This window comes from Globicephala melas, chromosome 6 (genome assembly GCF_963455315.2).
Source record: "Globicephala melas chromosome 6, mGloMel1.2, whole genome shotgun sequence".
In the NCBI taxonomy this organism is placed as follows: domain Eukaryota; kingdom Metazoa; phylum Chordata; class Mammalia; order Artiodactyla; family Delphinidae; genus Globicephala; species Globicephala melas.
This window is the reverse complement of record NC_083319.1, coordinates 34,558,323-34,578,650: the sequence shown is the minus strand read 5'-3', so window position 1 is coordinate 34,578,650 and position 20,328 is coordinate 34,558,323. Positions and strand designations below refer to the sequence as shown.

At 39.8% G+C, this 20,328-nt stretch overlaps 1 protein-coding gene across 2 annotated transcripts in view; it reads left to right on the top strand.

The window, feature by feature from the left end:
* Window positions 1–17,421, top strand: part of TDRD7 (tudor domain containing 7) — a 90,609-nt gene extending 73,188 nt beyond the window's left edge. Inside the window, exons 10-14 of one of the 2 annotated variants that reach the window (XM_060300726.2) lie at window positions 3,812–3,946; window positions 6,206–6,316; window positions 8,229–8,731; window positions 12,965–13,125; window positions 15,721–17,421. In XM_060300726.2, the coding sequence (XP_060156709.1) occupies window positions 3,812–3,946; window positions 6,206–6,316; window positions 8,229–8,731; window positions 12,965–13,125; window positions 15,721–15,941 (1,131 nt within the window). In that variant the 3' untranslated portion in view covers window positions 15,942–17,421. The remainder of the gene's footprint in view (window positions 1–3,811; window positions 3,947–6,205; window positions 6,317–8,228; window positions 8,732–12,964; window positions 13,126–15,720) is intronic. The other variant, XM_030829781.3, reaches the window with a different exon arrangement.
* Window positions 17,422–20,328: the final 2,907 nt, after the last annotated feature.

Below are 20,328 nucleotides of genomic sequence, written 5' to 3'. Positions count from 1 at the left end.
TTACCTTTCTCCCTTATCTCTATTTTAGTGGTACCTCCATTCATGCAGCCATGCAGGCTGTTTCTTAAGAGTTATCTTTGACTCCTGCATCTTCCTCAGCCCCAAGTGCAACTAATCACTGAACACTGCTGATTTTACAACTTTGTTAATTCTTGCCTGGAACACCGCAGTACCACACCAACTGGTTCCTCTGCCTTCACTCCTGTCTTCCTCTAGTCGAGCTCCGTATCACTAAGAGTAGCAACCCAAAATGCAAATAATTATACATCCAACTTATGACGAGACTTACTGTTTCCATGACACTAAATGCTTTTTTAAACATGACTGATCTCATTTCATGTTCACAAAACCCTGTTATCCCTGTTCTTACTGATGAGGAAAGTCATCCAGCTAAAAAGTGGGAGAGCTGAGATTTAAAACCAAATCTATCTGATCCTAAAGCCCTCACCAGCAATTTTAGAAAGCTGACCATCTCATTCTTCTACTTAAGGCTTGACATTGGCTTCTCATCTACAGGGTAAAGTCTTAGTTCTTGAAGGCATGATATCTGCTTCTCTTAGACCTTGCCTTTGCCTGTCTCCCAGCCTCACCTCTTGCCTTGCCCGGCCTCTCATTTTATGCTCTAACGTAACCAAAATGCTTGTAGGCCCCACACGTAAGAAGTATGTGTGTGCCTTTGCCCATCCTCTCCCCTCTATTTGAAATGTCCAGATTTGCCCCTAACTGGACTCCTACCAACTTGGTTTACTCCCATTCATCATTTAAGGTGCAGCTCTGAAAGGACATAAATTTGTGAAATTTATGAAATTTCAGTTTGTGAAAAAGGAAATACAAATGCCCAGTAAATATGATTATTTCTTAAAGTAACAAATTTGTGTAAACAAATTTACACAACTTAAATTATCCAGCCAAAGTGATTTGATAGATAAGTCACAATGTATGTATATGATAGACTTAAATAACATTAAAATGACATAGAAGACAAATTACATGAAATATTTTTATGAGACACTGAGTGGAAAGCAGTCAACTATGAAATAGTATCTACAAATATTTTGTAATTCTTGTAAGTCTAATCTTTTGTGAATCATGGGTAAAAGACTAGAAGGATAATTGTAACCTATAGTAGATTACAAGTGATTTTTATATATTTAAGTATATAAATTTTCTACAGTGGAGGCATTTTACTAAAATAAGAAGAAAAAAAAGTAAATTTTTAAAGAAAAGTACCAATTCTAGGCATTCCCTCCTCCTGAAAGCTTGCCCTAACACCTGCTTCCTGCTGGGTCAGGTACCCACCCTCTGTGTTCTCACAGTACCCCAAGCGCAACTTCATTATTGCCTTTACTGCATTATAGTATGGTTATGTATTTGTGTCGTCTCTCATGGCACTAGGAGCTCTTTGAGAAGGGGAAGTATATCTTTGCAGCCTAGTTATGCCTGGATATAACAAGCATTCAACAGATACCATCCATACCAATATATATGTTCAGTATGTATGTTTGAATAAACAAATACATTTTAAAATATTCCTCCATGGGACTGTTTGTGTTTATCATGTCTTAGATTTAAAAATTTATGCTATTATATTAATCAAGCATTCTCTCGGGTAGTAGAAAAAGGCTTCACTTCTGGCGAATCTGACTTCCAAGACGAAAGTGGCCCAGTTCTCAACAGTCATCATACCGAAGGCACCACCACGCTTAGGTAGCAGTTAGTGCAGTTGTAGGCGTGAGATCTCAGCCCAGATAACCACCTCCATGGGGCTATATTTGGCCACTGTAAATATTTAACAATGGCAAGTGTCACAATGGCATTTTAGGGGCATATTAGGGGAGACTGTGGCATTTAAAGGTGCATCCAGAATCTTACATTGTGTTCTTGCCATTTGGCCACAGGTAGGTAATTGTTGCTTTGATTCAGTGTGTAACTTACCCATTTTTTTTTTAAACATCTTTATTGGAGTATAATTGCTTTACAATGGTGTGTTAGTTTCTGCTTTATAACAAAGTGAATCAGTTATACATATACATATATCCCCATATCTCTTCCCTATTGCATCTCCCTCCCTCCCACCCTCCCTATCCCACCCCCCTAGGTGGTCACAAGGCACTGAGCTGATCTCCCTGTGCTATGCGGCTGCTTCCCACTAGCTATCTATTTTACGTTTGATAGTGTATATATGTCCATGCCACTCTCTCACTTTGTCCCAGCTTACCCTTCCCCCTCCCCGTATCCTCAAGTCCATTCTCTAGTAGGTCTGCATCTTTATTCCCGTCTTGCCCCTAGGTTTTTCTGACCATTTTTTTTCTTTCTTTTTTTTTAGATTCCATATATATGTGTTAGCATACAGTATTTGTTTTTCTCTCTCTGACTTACTTCACTCCGTATGACAGTCTCTAGGTCCATCCACCTCACTACAAATAACTCAGTTTTGTTCCTTTTTATGGCTGAGTAATATTCCATTGTATATATGTGCCACATCTTCTTTATCCATTCATCTGTTGATGGACACTTAGGTTGCTTCCATGTCCTGGCTATTGTAAATAGTGCTGCAATGAACATTGGGGTGCATGTGTCTTTTTGAATTATGGTTTTCTCTGGGTATATGCCCAGTAGTGGGATTGCTGGGTCATATGGTAATTCTACTTTTAGTATCTACTAAATCTAATCTACTAATTTAGAATCTACTTTTTTAGTTCTTTAAGGAACCTCCGTACTGTTCTCCATAGTGGCTGTATCAATTTACATTCCCACCAACAGTGCAAGAGGGTTCCCTTTTCTCCACACCCTCTCCAGCATTTATTGTTTGTAGATTTCTTGATGATGGCCATTCTGACTGGTGTGAGATGATATCTCATTGTAGTTTTGATTTGCATTTCTCTAATGATTAATGATGTTCCCATTTTTGACAAATGGCACAAAGTATCATTGGGCTTTCTGACTAAGCTATAAAATACCAAAATGTGTCATGTTTTAAAAATACATAGTATTGGGACCTCCCTGGTGGCGCAGTGGTTAAGAATTCGCCTGCCAATGCAGGGGACATGAGTTCAAGCCCTGGTCCAGGAAGATCCCACATGCCGCAGAGCGTCTAAGCCTGTGCACCACAACTACTGAGCCTGGGCTGTAGAACCCATGAGCCGCAACTACTGAGCCCGCACTCTAGAGCCCGCAAGCCACAACTACTTAGCCCGCACACCTAGAGCCCGTGCTCCGCAACAAGAGAAGCCACCGCAATGAGATGCCCGCGCACCGCAACAGAGTAGCCCCCACTCGCCGCAACTAGAGGAAGCCCGCGTGCAGCAACGAAGACCCAATGTAGCCAAAAATAAATTAATTAATTTTAAAAAAAGACCAAGTTTAACTGTAAAAAACAAAAACACATAATATTTACCTACTACAAGTAAAATTCTGTCTCTGAATTCTCTCTATTATTTCCTCATTGCTAAGACACAGTAGTTTTTTTTTTTTCCTCACATCCTAATATTTTGGAGAACAGACTGTATCTTACGATCAGCAGTATATAATAATGTATCAAATTGTTTTACAATCAATAGTATCCTAGAATTGAAAACATAGTAATTATTACTATATTTATGAATTAACAGCAAGATGTTGAAATCAATTCTACTATAAAAATATCTATTTGGTAAATAAGTACATTTTAAAATAAGAGAAAATTCAATCAGCACTGATAGTTTTTGTTGCTTTTTATGTGCATTTTAGAGCTGTACAAAATGTAATTGCACAGAAGCATTGTGGCCTTTTGGATATGCTAATATATCAGCCAACACTTGTCTCATTGCAGATTACGAATGTTCACAGCAGCCGGGCTCTTGATGTTCAATTCCTGGACTCTGGCACTGTGACGTCTGTGAAAGTGTCCGAGCTCAGGGAAATTCCCCCTCGGTTTCTCCAAGAAATGATTGCAGTACCACCTCAGGTACTATATGTTACAAGCCTAGGAGATTGGCTGAAAGGGATTTGGATGTGTTCATAATCACATTGTGAGATGCTCTCTCAGTTTTTGATGATGATTGAGTTTAACAAAATTGGAAATGATCCAAATGGTGGCTCACTTAGACAAGAAGACCAGTGAGACTTACAGAATATTGTTTGATAAATGTTTGTTTTCAAGCATGTTGAGTCATCAGGCTATATTGTCCAGTTAGAGGTTCCACTTTAATAATTAGATGCCAGTGCTGGCTTCTACACAGTTTCAGGATATTATATGTAAATATTTACTTCCAGAGTTCTTAATTTAATTAGGTAACCATTCTCTTCGAATATATGTTTATATTTAACCTTCTCCTCATAGATTTTAGTGAAAAGATTAACTTCAGTCTATCCTTCCTCTCTTGATAAAAATTCAAGATGATAAGAAGTTTGAATTATTTTGAATTAATTAAAATTATTAATAGCTATTTCCTACTTAGGAGAAGTAGAGTTTGTACAGAAATCCATCATGCTTTGAAAGTAAAATTGTTCAACATTCTATAATTTCAAGGGACCCCTTGACCTATATTGACAGGAAGATTTCTTATGTATCAAAACTCAGTGAATAAAAAGTACTTGACCATAATTAGCATGGCTTTTGTAATTTCTCTCACTGCAGTCACTGTTGCCTTTCCTAAAATGACTATTACAGAGAAGCTGTTTAACTTGAGTTCGAACCAATTTTCAGAATCACATTTTTTCTTATTGCTGCTCAGCATAATATTGAAAATTGTTAGACCTTTAAGTGCTTTCACTTGATAACACCTCTGGCCTCTGTACCCCTTGTTAGAACATCCATCTAGGGCCAGCCTTACCTAGAAAAGGTTTCCAGGGCTGGAGGAGATGGGTGATCTGTCCCACTGCTTCTGACTGTCTGAAAATTACACAGGTGTACTTTCTTGGTAAAAGCCACTCTAATTTTTTCTATTAATCTTATCTGGATTTTTTATTTGATAGATGCGAAGTTGGGGGAACCTTTAAAACAAGCTAGGGCAAGCCTCTGGCTAACAACATCTCCCCAAGAGGTTCAGAGTAGCAAACTGATGGCCTGTTGGCCAAGGCTGACGCATGAATATTGGGTCTGGGCCCTTGGCTCGTATAGTGTTTTAAAATGTGAATTAGTTGTCTGCTTCTAGCTTCTCTTGACCAACTAGAAAACATGACTCTATTGAGCAGTCCCCTTTATGGCACGGTGCTCTGTGGGAGCTTGGGAAGTGACGTTCTCCTCTGCAGGGCTTGTGCTCTCCAGTGCGCAGGCCCCAGCTGGCCCGCCTCACTCCCTCTTTGCCCACCTGGCACCTGCACTAGTAAAGTCTGCTCTCTTTGCTCTAAGTGACCTCCTCCCCACCCAGAAAGGTACCTCATGCAGGGGGCACAGTGGGAGACTTGGAGCCCCCAAGGATGAAGGGAGGGTGTACAACAGGGAGGTTGGGGCTCAGAGAGGAAAGAAGAAATCTAGGAATCCTGGAAGTAAGTTGCATCTCCTGCATAAAATTGCCTCCATCAATTCAAAGTCTCCCATGAGACTGGAGGGAGTCCCTGGGGTTACCTTTTCCTCCCTGATGTAGCCATTCTGCAGAAGCTTGTGCAGTGATGGTGGGAGGTAAAAAGTATCAGGGAAAATGAGGCTTTTAGGTGTCACTGGGTTTTAGTTTTTCTTTCCCTGCTTAATTCTCATTACAACCTCCTTCAAAAGGTAAGTACAAATGCCTGGGGTGCTCAGGAAATGCTTCATTCAGCCGGAAGCCTCCACAGAGATTTTTACAACAGGAGTCAGATTTCATCCAAATGACACTTCATTTTTTTTTTAGTTGGGCATAAAGGGAAGACCTAGATATAAGTCCCAATCTTGTCTTCACGACTTTGTGATCTTACACAGGTTAGTATCTCTGAGTCTGTTTCACCGTCTGTAAAATGAGATCACAACACTGGCCTGCCATGCAGAAGTATTGTAGGGTGAGAAGTATGTGAAGTGCCTGGTATAACCCTGGTTCATGATAGGAGTAAAGACAATGGTAGTAATATAAATAGATCAGGAACATAGCAGATGCTCCAGCCCGAGAACTGTGATTGTCATTATTAGCTATTGCTGTTGCTTGCTCTCTATCTTGGCAACATTTGACTTGTAGGAAAATAATATTGACACTACTCATAAGTACCTATTTTAAGATGGCGTGTCCTCTTTTCCGTTGTGTTTTCTTTTCAGGCTATAAAGTGCTGTTTAGCAGATCTTCCACAGTCTATTGGCATGTGGACACCAGATGCTGTGCTTTGGCTAAGAGATTCTGTTTTGAATTGCTCAGACTGTAGCATTAAGGTTAGTTATCTTATTGGTCTTGATAAAAGGGGGCTGTCAGCCAGAAGGACTCACTTTTTTTTTCCCCCACTTGTTTTTGTGAAAGAATTTTATCTTACTGTAAACTGATGCTTTTACCTCCGACACACTTTTATAGTCAGGAGGTTGGTTACATGTGTAGCTATAAGATATCTGATGGTTTAATTTTTATTTAAGAATTTATCCTATATCTCCAGTGTTACTTTTAAACCCTTTATATAATTTTTTGATTATTAATAAGGTAGCAGGTAGTTCCGTGCTCCTATTTTGCTCCATGATAAGGAGTTAAGTCTGCAACAGAGGACCATGTATCTCTTGATAAATGTTTCTAAAGACCATCTAAATAAGTCCGGTATTTCTTTCTTTTATCCCTAAAGTAAAATGGATTATAAACAAATATTTGCTTGTAATCTTGGTTTTTGTCTCTTCCTAAAACTTATTTAAACTGCTTTATTTCTTTCACTAGCATGTTTCTTTTTCACACTCTTGCATCTTCATATCAAAAACACTGCTCATATTTCCAAGAATAGAAATGTAAGATAATATTTCTCTATTTTAACTGATGTAAATAGTGTTATCATTTTATATAAGCATTTAACAATGTTAGCACTGAAATGTCCTTGAGAAATATCTTCGTGAAGACCTCTCACTTATTCGAGCCCACACTGATTTTCCTATCTTCATTCTCCTCTAGGGTTTATCATGTGCAATCACACAGTTATATACCATTTTATATTCTTCAATTGCCACATGAATATTGTTTTCTCAGCTACATTTTCAGCTCCTAAAGCCAGGGTATTGGGTAGTCAATAAAAATCTTTTTAATGGTTGATTTTTGAAACGGTGTTTCTGTACCATAAATATCAAAATGAATTAGCAGTCAGTACTTCATTAGCCCTCCAAAGAATGAATTTAAATAGACTCCTCTTGCTAGGAGAAAAGCTTTTAAAGTAAATTACTTTAGAAGGATTGCCTTGCTGGTGTCTCCTTGTCTTCATGCCTGTGTTCCTGCCTTTCATTTCTAGCCCAATTTGGTAAAAGATAGATGTGGCTAGAAGTGTCTCATTTTTGTTATTCCTGAGATAAACCAGAGGAGCTGATGAGAAGAATTAACAGGCACCCAGCCCTTTGGGACACACAATCCAGTTATCAACGTGTGGTGCTCCCATACAGACATTCACCCCTCTGACAGAAAAAGGTAGCCAGGTAATCAGAGGTCTCCTGGGCGAAAGGTGCAAAATGGTGACTATAATTTTGGCCTATTCAGTGGAGCTTTCTTCCTCTTTTTCTCCCAAGGTCTCTCTCCTCTCATGTAACTGGGGGAAAGGGAGAGGAGTGAGAGCAGATATTAGGACCAAACAAGGACTTTGGACCAAAGATCCCAAAGGGTATGGTGAAGGTCAAAGCTTTTTCTTTCCCTTCCCTGTCTGAGGGTACACCAGCATTAAGCAGAATTCTTACAGGACATTTTGCCGTTTTTATTATTTTTTATTGTTGAAGTTGGATGATGAGCACATGGGGATTCATTGGGTTACTCTTTCTTCTTTGAGTGTTTTAACATGTCATTAATATAAAAAATTAATCATGATATATAGAATCACTTCCTCTAAGTGATAATGACCTCTAGCCAGTCATAGATATTCTCAGTTTTTAGAGGTTAGTAAATTTTTCATTTCCACAAGCTTGCCACTGGTTTCTAGACTACTTGGACCTACGAGCTTATTCATTGCTACAGCTGTGCTAGATAATTCATCTGACCTCAAATAAAATGATTTTAGCAAGTTGGGTTCTTTGCAAAATGCTGTTTTATAATATTTAAAGTTAATATTGTAACCACCTCAGAATTCAGCGTGAACTTGGATTTCTTTAAGTTGGTTTTGTGTGTTTTCCAAAGGTGACAAAAGTGGATGAAACCAGAGGGATGGCACATATTTATTTATTTACCCCCAAGAACTTCCCCGACCCTCACCGCAGTATCAATCGCCAGATCACAAACGCAGACTTGTGGAAGCATCAGAAGGATGTGTTTCTGAGTGCCATATCCAGCGGAGCTAGCTCCCCCAACAGCAAGAGTGCGAACACCTCCATTGTGGGCAACACTGGAGAGAATTTCAGAAAGAGCCTCTCGGATATCCTCAAAAAGTCGTTGGTAGACCATACCAGCTCTTTCTCCATGGAGGAGCTGCCACCTCCTGTCCACTTGTCCAAGCCAGGGGAACACATGGATGTGTACGTGCCAGTGGCCTGTCACCCGGGCTACTTTGTCGTCCAGCCGTGGCAAGAGATACATAAGCTGGAAGTTCTGATGGAAGAGATGATTCTTTATTACAGTGTGTCTGAGGAGCGCCATGTGGCAGTGGAGAAAGACCAAGTGTATGCTGCAAAAGTGGAAAATAAGTAGGTCCTTGGACAGACAGAGCCTTTTATTCTCCTCCTAAGAAAAACGTGTAGAATGATACCAAGAGTCCTTAATCCCTGCAGGGGGACTTGGAACTGCACAAATGGGAATTTTGAATGTGAAATGAGACCAATGAATTGTGCAATTTTCTAATATTTAAAATGATGCCATTTATCTAAAAATCTAATGACCCTAGTGCTGTTAAAAACCTCATTATATCTAAAGTGAATGTTTAAATATTTTTTCTACTTTCCTATGAGAAAAATATTTTTTTATTTAAGAAATAATGTATTTTATTTAATGACTTTCTAAATTTTAAAAATAAAATGTTTAGGGGCTTCCCTGGTGGCGCGGTGGTTGAGAGTCCGCCTGCCGATACAGGGGACGCGGGTTCGTGCCCTGGTCCGGGAAGATCCCACATGCTGCGGAGTGGCTGGGCCCGTGAGCCATGGCCACTGAGCCTGTGCGTCCGGAGCCTGTGCTCCGTGACGGGAGAGGCCACAACAGTGAGAGGCCCGCGTACTGCAAAAAAAAAAAAAAAAAAAAAAAAAGTATAAGAAAACAAAGTCAGTCAACCAACATAACCCTTGTTAAACTACTTATGTATTTCTTCTAGTTTTTTTCCTATACATATTTATACAATTGGTATATTACTATATATAATTTCATACCTACTTTTTCACTTAACGTAATTCTGTGAACACTTTTCCATGTGATGAGATTTCTTCATAAACATTTTAATGGCTAAATATTCCATCATATAGAGAAATCATAATTTACTTATCACTTTCTTTGTAGGTTTTTTTCTCCCAGATTTTTCACTGTTACAAATAATGTTTAACTTAAATCTTTGTTTGGCTCTCTGATGATGTATTTATGAGATAGATTCCTAGAAGAGAAGTCACTTGTTTAAAGATTACAGGATTTTTGATATATGCAGTCAGTTTCTTTCTAGAGAGCTTGTGGCACCCTTTATAAGGTGCAACAGTGCCTATTTCACTGCTCTTTGGCCTTTGGACAGTGAGAATCATAATTCCTTACATTTGTTTTAGCACTTTCAGTCTGTTTTCTCACGTTTGCACATTTGGATCCACACTCTCCTCTCCTGAAGCCCCCAGGATGTGCTGGTTCCAACCCAAGGAAGCCCAAGTTCCTCAAGCTATACGCTCACTCCGGGAAGCCCTGGACAATGGCACAAGCTCCCCGCTCCCCTTTCCCTTTGCCGGCTTTCTTAGGGGAAATGTGCCAGCTTATTTGACAATGCTGAACAAAAAGAACAATCTCTTCCCCTACCCTCCCTGTCCCAACACACAGACATACATACACACCCCCCAAAACTCAACTTGAAAGGTCAAGTGTTTATTTTTTTTCTATAAAATGCTTTCATTCATTCTTTTGTTTGTTTGTTTGTTTTGCGGTACGCGGGCCTCTCACTGCTGTGGCCTGTCCCGTTGCAGAGCACAGGCTCCGGACACGCAGGCTCAGCGGCCAAGGCTCACGGGCCCAGCCGCTCCGCGGCATGTGGGATCTTCCCAGACCGGGGCACGAACCCGTGTCCCCTGCATCGGCAGGCGGACTCTCAACCACTGCGCCACCAGGGAAGCCCCTCATTCATTCTTAAGATAGCAAGTACAGGCATTTATAAAATTTTGTTATTTTTATGGGAGGAAAAAAACTAATTTTCAACACTTAAAAGTATAATAGCTCTCATTCTAAAAAGCATTCAACTTATATGTCATAAGCTTTTCATCTTTAAAAAATATTTTTACTATGTCATGTTATTTACAATCATAAGCATAAATGGGTTCCAGTTTGCCTCATCAGAACTCTTTGTTATTGGATAGTTTAATCTCAGTTAAAGCCAAGCTAATGCTAACTCTTATCTGAGGAGCAGATTAATGATGATTAGTGGTGGGGAGGTGCCACTTGGAGGGAAGGATCATGTGAAGATCTCTGAACACCGGAGATCTGTAGTGTGGGACTTCAGACTCCACCCCTACTCCCCCATGGATTGAACAGTTCTGCCTCAGGACTCTGGGGCTTTAATCAGTTAATTTGTCCCAGATAATCAAGGGATGTCTTATATATGGGAACAGATTATCTGATATTTTTTGAAACTTTATGAACTGAATCAATGTAAAGTGTTCAGAGCTTCTGTCTTGCTTACAACCCAGGACTATTTACTAAACCTTGTTCCCAGCTCTGGTAAGTTAAGATTTAGGAATTTCAGGTACAGTTTTGATTTACAGTGATTTCCAAATCTATCCCAATTTAAGAATAACCTGGGCAGCCTATTAAAAATGCAGATTCCCCTTCCTCACCCCAGGCCTCCTGAGTCAGAATCTCTGGTAGTAGAACCCCAGAATCTGTGTTTTAAGTAAACTCTCCAGGTGATCCACATGTAGCCTTGCACTGAAATTGGTAATGTCGTCAAAACTGAAGCCTTTATTTAAGCTCTTAGTTTTGAAAGTTGAAAGCTAAATAGAAATGCAACACATAGGTTTCCTGATGGTTCTCTCCTCACAGCTCTGTACCTCTTATTTATAGACTAAAAGCACAGACCATCAGTCATTTGCCTTGTACAGTTTAAAGACAGTGATATTGGTGGAAACCAAATGTTTTTATCTCCTTTTACACTTATATGAATTAACAACCTGCACCATACTGGCATTTCCACATATGGAAATTTCTCTTCAAATTAATCTAAAGTTCTTATTTGCACAGCTTATCTTCATTTTAAGAATACTTATAATAATGGCTGCCATTTGCCAACTGCCTGTTATATGCCAAATTAATGTGTTAGGCACTTCATATGTATTATTTCTGCAAGTAAATTAAAACTAAACATTACACATGAGATAATTGAGGCACAGAGAGGTTAAATAAAGAGCCCAGAGTTAACATGACTGAAAAATGGCTCAGTGGGACTCCAGCTCAGGTCTCTTTGGCCCCCAAAGGTCAGGTCTGTTTGGCCCTCAGGTTATATACAGTGTTTGAAGTTGGCCTCTTTGTAGCTTTTTTTTTTAAAATAAGTTTATTTTATTTATTTTTGGCTGCACTGGGTGTTTGTTGCTGCACATGGGCTTTCTATAATTGCGGCGAGCGGGGGCTACTCTTCGTTGCAGTGAGCAGGCTTCTCACTGCGGTGGCTTCTCATGTTGCAGAGCACGGGCTCTAGGCACGTGGGCCTCAGTAGCTGTGGCACGAGGGCTCAATAGTTGTGGCTCGCGGGCTCTGGAGCGCAGGCTCAGTAGTTGTGGCGCACGGGCTTAGTTGCTCTGCGGCACGTGGGATCTTCCTGGACCTGGGATCGAACCCGTGTCCCCTGCATTGGCAGGTGGATTCTGAACCACTACACCACCAGGGAAGTCCCGAAACGATTCTTATTAAAGATATAGAGCTCATTACCGAGTCCAGTGGCTTCTGTTAACTCAATCCTAGTTGACCTCCCTGTAACATGGGATGCTTTACACTACTTGGTTTCTGCAGCACCACTCTTTTCAGGACCTCCTGCTGCCACCTACCTTCTATTCCTCAGTCTCCTTTTACTGGGTAACCTTCCTTTGCCCTTTAAATTTTTGTGTTTCCCAGGATTCTGTCCTCACTTCACTTTTTTCCAAACATTCTCTGCTGAAGCATTCTCATCCTCTCTTATAGCTTCATGAACTACCTTTATTTTGATGACCTTCCCCCCTACCAACTGTAATCTGTATCTCCTGCTTCAGCCATTCTCCTGAGCTCCAGACCTTTGGTCCAGATGCTACCTGGATAGCCCTAAAGTATCTTGCCTGGAAGTCCCTGAATTAATGCATTCTCCATACCTGGTCCCGCTTGCTTCTCTCTTTCCATCTTCCACACATGGACCTTGTCCCCAAAGTATGGCCATTTCCTGTCTCCCCGTCAAAGTGAAGGGATCTGCCAGCCTTGTCCTGATTGTGCTCTGTAGCACTGTTTCCTCCTGCTTAGTGGTGGTTTTCCTTTATTAGCTCCGTGAGGCCTGTAAAAGGGTATTGAGTGAACAAATTCCATCAAATGAGCCAGTGACAAAGCAGAGAATAGTAACCTTTGGAAAAGAAGAAGCAGTCTCTTTAAAAACTTCTACAACAGCATAGTTTTATGTTTTAGTAAATAACATTTGTATTAATTTTCCTTTTTATCAAAAAATGTTGCCCTTAAAGCAGGTGTTGACTTTGTGCGTTTTTTCCTTCCTTTTTACTCCAATGCACATCTAGGTGGTACAGGGTGCTTTTAAAAGGAATCCTGACCAATGGACTGGTGTCTGTGTATGAGCTGGACTATGGCAAGCACGAATTAGTCAACATAAGAAAAGTGCAGCCCCTGGTGGACATGTTCCGAAAGCTGCCGTTTCAAGCAGTCACAGCTCAACTAGCAGGTAACTTCTGGGGAATTTGGACTCATGACACAACAGTAGTATATATTGTCGTTTTGTCCTGGGTACAGAATCATTGGCCTATTGATAATTTTTAATGATCTCTCAAGGTCATGCCCTTCCACTATATCTGTTTCTGTTTTTTCATATTCCTTTCTGTCTCTGGTTTCATGTGTGAGTATTTTTCTAAAACTGTAATCTTCGTACAGGTACAGTATTGCATTCTGCTTTCACACTATTGCTTTTTGGGTGGTTGTTTGATGGTCCTGATAACAATTCTTAATAGCTGCAAAATATTCTGTTTAATCATTGTTTCCCTATTGTTGAACATTCAGGTTGTTTACACTTTTATTGTAGTATTGAGGAAAAAACCCACAGCTACATATATTAGCCAAAACAAGCAAATGGAAACAATGAGACAAATAACCAACAGGAGAACATTGCGCGATTAAGATTTCATAATTTATTGCAGGAATTATAATGCATCTACGTAATGGACTTTCACAATTATAAAACATTCCTGGCTCGTAGAATATGACCATTTTCATGGCCAAATCAGTTTCCACTTGCATCGCAACTAACAACACACAAGTGTGTGATTTCACCACACTCACACCAGCCTGTTGACTGTCATAAAATCTGAGGAGCTGAGTTAATAGGTGTAGAGTGGTACTTCTTTATGATACTGTCTGATGAGATTTGTTTTATCTTCTGTGAAGGCAGTGCAGATATCTGTCTGCCCTCTACCAGTAGGTAGCATGGGTGCCTAGCTGAAACTCCACCCAGAGAGCTGTCGCCGTGAGCAGAGGGTGCGGAGGCCAAGAGGGCTGAGGGGTGCCGACACCTCCAGTTGTCTGGAGGTCCTGCTGTGCTGGGATAGGGCAAGTTATGACCACATGTGCAACCCTCATTCCTCACCCCCCGCTCACCCCATACACTTAGCAGTGGCAGAACTGACTTGATCTCAGAAATGAGAGAAATTATGTATATAAATTCTTCTTATTGACAGTGTTTATTGAAGATATATATATATGTAGATAGATAGATAGGTAGAAAGAGAGAGAGAGATTGCCTTATTTGAAGTATTTTCCAGTTTCTTTGTGTCTCCTACTAGAACTCAAAGGAAACTCCCATGGTAGACAGATATGAACCAAAAATGGCATCTTACACATGGCATGACTACCACTGATCTGCTTTGAACTCAAACTTCTAAATGGTTTCTTCAGAATTAATGGCTACATTTTTCATTTTCACTTTTTAACATTCAGGTTTTTCTAACAACACATTTTGTTAAACATGACAATCAAACGGCCCAGTGAAGGGGTCTCCGTGAGGGAGGATCGCATGGCCCCATCATCCCCACCCTGGCTTCGTGGCCACAGTCACTGGTGTTCCCTGTGCAGGGGACTGTACAGCTGCTTCATTTCACTGAATTCGTGCCAGTGCTGGGAGGCTCAGGCTCTGTTACAGTCACTGAAGCAGCAGCTTATAGACAGTTCTAGGCTTCTCTCATGGGAAATTCTTAGTAATCAAAGAATTTAGCCCACTCACTACACCGAAAAGTCTTTTAAATTATATGTGAAACTCCCAGACCTTCATCACTATGGGGCATAATTTATATATCTAATCTAACATATGTGAACTTAATTTATGTTAGTTAATAATACTTCTTGAAAAATACATATTCTTGTCTCAGTTTTGTTTTAAAACCTAATTCAGAATTCTCTAACTTGAGCTCTCAAGTTTAAAAGTCATGGGGATTTAGAAATGCATGGGACTTAAAATTCATCTGGTCCAACCACTTTATTTTACAAGAAGTAAACTGAGGCCTGAGAAATCAACTGGTTTCCTCACGATCATACCATTTGATAGAGGAAGAGCTGGGAATAGTAACTGAGTCTCCAGACTTTCATTCCAGTGCTTTTACCATGGTGATGTATGTAATTTAAAATACTGTTGGGCTTCCCTGGTGGCGCAGTGGTTGAGAGTCCGCCTGCCGATGCAGGGGACACGGGTTCGTGCCCCGGTCCGGGAAGATCCCACATGCCGCGGAGCGGCTGGGCCCGTGAGCCATGGCCGCTGAGCCTGCGCATCCAGAGCCTGTGCTCCGCAACGGGAGAGGCCACAACAGTGAGAGGCCCCCGTACCACAAATAAAATAAAATAAAATAAAATACTGTTAAGTGTATTAATTCTTCTTCTTCTTTTCTTTTTTTTTACTATATCTGGTTCATCAGGGAAAAAAATCTGTAAATAAGAGAAATGTCATTGATATTGATATTTCATTTTCCATCAGTCTATATCTACATATACTTTATGGAAATGGGCAGTCATTATTATAACTTCATTTTATATCACAGCATTAAATCTCAAATGAAATTTGTGTCTGTAAGTGAAGGTTTACAGAAATAACCCCATTCAGAATAGAAAAACTGTAAGCAAGACTGTTGTAAGATTCTTCAGCATCTGTTTTTCAGTTAGGCAAGTCTAAGCTGGTGTGTTTGACTACTTTGGGACTATTTAAATAGTTTTCCATTGTAACGGGTCAAAGAAAGGCTCATTTGACCCCTCATTGATCTGCGAACTCCCTTCCTCTTAGGAGTGAAGTGCAGCCAGTGGTCTGAGGAGGCTTCGATGGTGTTTCGAAATCACGTGGAGAAGAAACCTCTGGTGGCATTGGTGCAGACAGTTATAGAAAACACTAACCCTTGGGACCGGAAAGTAGTGGTCTATTTAGTGGACACGTCACTGCCAGACACAGATATCTGGATTCATGATTTTATGTCAGAGTATCTGGTAGAGCTTTCAAAAATCAATTAATCACTGCTTCTGAGACCCTGACAACTAATTCCGATTTTTTTTAGCAATAACAAAATGTAGTAGGCTTTAAAAAAAAAAAATCTTACCTCTGCTACATGGCTCTGACTGCTGTGCGGGATTGAAAAGAATATGTTTGTGTTTGATGAAAGATATTTAACAAGTTTTGTTTTAACAGAGTTGACTTTTCAAAGAGAATTGCACTTGAATTATTACTATAATATTAGAATAAAATGTTTATCAATACAAAAACTGACTATCTTATCATTTCTAGGCTTTATGATCTTAAGGTGAAGAGTTTCCCTTTCTATTCATGTTGTCTTCCTTGTGGTGCTCGGTTCTTCTCCAGTTAGACTGAGAATTCCGTGACTTAACCCTACCCTGGGGTAGTGATGGGTCCCAAAGCAGGTGCTCACCACACCATGTGAAGTCTCTGCCGAGTCTTTAGCCCATCAGCATTGCTAGTGGTGCTGCTGGAGGAACAGCCCAGGCAAACCCAGATCACCCCAAATCTTGGGTGGCTTATTGCCCAGAGAGTCTGGACTGAAAACGCAGGCCTTTACAGTCTCCCTGCCCAACCTCCCTGTTTACTACTCCTTGCGCCAGCCACACTGGACCTTCCCAAACCCCATGCATGTTCATCTAGGACTACTGATACTCTAAAGGAAGCCTCACTTCCCTCCAGACCACTCTTATTCTTTTCCCTCAGACTGCAGCTCATTTTCTCCCCACCATTTTTGTTTGTCAGTATCCTCCCTGACCTCCCAGTCTGTCCATGAAGCCTTCCCTGGTGCCCCTCCTACTGCACTGTACTTTGACTGTGCCCCTCGTGCTGCCCAGATCTCACTGAGCTTCATAGCATATAACTAGTTTTCTGTGCCAGTCACCCCAACTAGATTGTGAGCTCCTTGAGGGAGGGAGGGGTCTTAGTCATCTCTCTATCCAGTCATATCCCGGTAAATGTTTGACAGCTGGTTCTGGTGGGTGTGTGGCGATCATGCGGGGAGTGAGCCTTGATTTGTAGTGTCTGATGATTCCCATGTTGTAAATATTCCTACTGCTGTTGCGTTCCAGCTAACAATGTGACCTCACTGAATGTGGTGTTGGGAAAAGATGCACCCAAACAGCTCTTGTGAGCGCGAGGATGGTGACCCCTTACTCAGTTTGACTGGGAAGCCTAAATTTTTGATTTTGAACATATACTGAATTTAAGCTAGTAGACCTCTGTGTGAAGATATGCATAAACTATTGGAAATATGGAGAGAAGGGGAGAAGACGAGGCCAGAGATAAAAGTTTTTAGTCATTTGCTTATTTTTATTTGAGAACATCTAGGAAAAGTAAGAACGGAAAGAAAATAAAGACCAGATGTTTCAAGTTTTTCATGTAAAATGTGTTGAAATTGTCTTTCCAGCTTTTTAAAATTTATATTTAGTATTTATAATTAAAGTGATTCAAAATTCAGGAATGTTCATGCCAGTGATTTAAGTAATCATTTATGATAAAGTAAAAATATCCTGACACACAAATGTTTAAGTGAAATAAAGTAGTGTAAATGTTTTTTTATAATGGTTTCTTTCCCTAATAACAACAACAACAAAAATCTTCAAATTGTCCACAGATAAGAAAGAAGTGGTTTGTACTTCACTAACTTTAGGAATGTTTCTATTACTTTTTAAAATAAAGCAATTAGTTGTGGATGTAACTGAAAAGTTAATCTGGTGCTGGGACAGTTTGACAGACAGAGAGACTTGCCCCCCACCTCATACCATATTCAAAAGTCAAGTCCAGGTGGACTGAAAGCCTAAACATGAATGGCCACTGTAGGAAGATAACCCAGGAAAATACCTTTATAATCCAGGAGCAGGAAAGATGTCTTAAACTGGATGCACAAAGTGCTAACAATAAAGGAAAAGACTGATATACAGTTGACCCTTGAACATGGTGGGGGGAGGACATTTAGGGGCACCAACCCTCCCTGCTGTGGAAAATCCCCATGTAACTTCACAGTCAGCCCTCCTATATGCAGTTCCTCCGTGTCTGTGGTTCCACATCTTCAGATTCAACCATCCAGAGACGGTGCAGTACTGTAGTATTTTCTATTGAAGAAAATCCATCTATAAGTGGACTTGCACTGTTCAAACCTGTGTTGTTTCAGGGTCAACTGTACTAGACAAGATTAAAATGAAGAACACCTGTTCATCAAAGACGTTATTATGAAGGTGAAAAGGCAAAGCACGGATTGGAGGATATATATATACACGCATACATATATATATATATACACAGAGAGAAAATAATAGATTACATATATTCAATAAACAAAAGAGTATCCAGAAGCAAAATGGGCAATACGTTCGGACAAACACTTTACAGAAGAGGAAATCCAACTGGCCAGTCAACATGAGAAGGTGCTCAACCCATTAGGACACAGGGAAATGCAAATTCAAAACTCAATTAGATACTGCTCATATGCCAGAATGGTGAAAATGTTTCCATTTTTGTTAATTCCAAGTGTGTTGAAGATGTGTGCGCTTGTGCAGGAGGATACTGGTAAAGAATGTTCACAGCAGCACTATTTGTAATAGCTAAAACCCAGAAACAACCTACATGTCCATTAACAGCAAAATGTATGTTTCTAAAAACTGTGATATATTCATGCAATGGAAACCTCTACAGCAATGAGAGTAAACAAACTACAGTCACGTGAGCCAACACGGATTAATCTCACAACATAGAGTTTCGCAAATGAAAATAAACTATGGAGGAAAGAGGCAAGCAAGGAAGTGATTACCGAAAGAGTCATGAAAGTGGTCAACTTCAGGAGGGAGTTGTGACGACCCGGAAGGGCACAGGTTGGCTTCTGGGCTGCTGGCAGTGTTGTTTCTTAACTTGGTGGTTGCAGCAGGTGTTCTCATGATAAAAATTATTAAACCTGCACAGTTATGTTGTATGCCCTTTTCTTAAATGTTTGATTCCACAACAAAAGAGTTTAAAATTTTAAATCTGAAATATTAAATCATTGCATTATTTAAAAATATATTGCACATGCCCCTTGAGAGGAATATTCTCATATACCCATGAGGGTTTTGTAATGTAGGAGTACATTTGCACGGAAACAAGATTTTAAAAAGGTGTTTCTCATTAGTAATCTGTACACCAATATTAAAAAGTTTATATTAATAGGGTCTATCCCACCAGAAACTATCCTATAATAATCCAAAGACACCTTATTTTCTGTCCACACAAATTCCTTTTTATGAGCCATTTTTAAAATTAAAACACTTAAAGTTTCTGTTTGGGTTTAAGTGGTTTGTTCTGGAAAACATATTAGCCTTTTAAGAAAGTGGGGCTTTTGGAAACAAAAGCAAAAATAAACAAATGGTACTACATCAAACTAAAAAGATTTGCACAGTGAAGGAAACTTATCAACAAAACAAAAAGGCCACCTACAGAATGGGAGAAGATATTTGCAAATGATATATCCAGTTAGGCATTAATATCCAAAATATACAAAGAACTCACATAACTCAACATTTTAAAAAAATGGTTAAAAAAAGGGCAGAAGATCTGAATAGATATATTTCCCCATCTGTATAAGGAAGACATACAGATGGCCAATAGGCATATGAAAAGATGCTCAACATCACTAATCAGGGAAATGCAAATCAAAACCCCAATGAGATATCACCTTACCCCTGTCAGAATGGCCATCATCAAAAAGACAAGAAATAAGTGTTGGTGAGGAAGTGGAGAAAAGGGAACCCTAGTACAGCGTTAGTAACAATGTAAGTTGGTGCAGCCACTATGGAAAACACTATGGAGATTCCTCAAAAAAATTAAAAATAGAACTAACATACTATCCAGCAATTCCACTCCTGGGTATTTAGCCAAAGAAAACAAAAACACTAATTTGAAAAGATATATGCACCCTTATGTTCATTGCAGCATTATTTACAATAGCCAAGATATGGAAGCAACCTAAGTGCCCATCAACAGACAATGGATAAAGAAGAATGTACATAAACACAATGGAATATTACTCGGCCACAAAGAAGAATGAAATCTTGCCATTTGCGACAACATGGATGGATTTAGAGGGTATTATGCTAAGCGAAATAAGTCAGATAGAGAAAGACAAATACTGTATGATTTCACTTATATGTGGAATCTAAAAAAGCAAAACAAATGAACAAACATAAAACAGGAATGGAGTTATAGACATAGAACAAACAGGTGGTTGCCAGAGAGGAAGGGGTTGGAGCGAGGAAAGAAATAGATGAGGGAGATTAAGAAGTACAAACTTCCAGTTGCAAACTAAGTCAAGGGTATGAAATGTACAGTGTGGAGAATTTAGTCAATAACTATGTAATATTTTTGTATGGTAACATA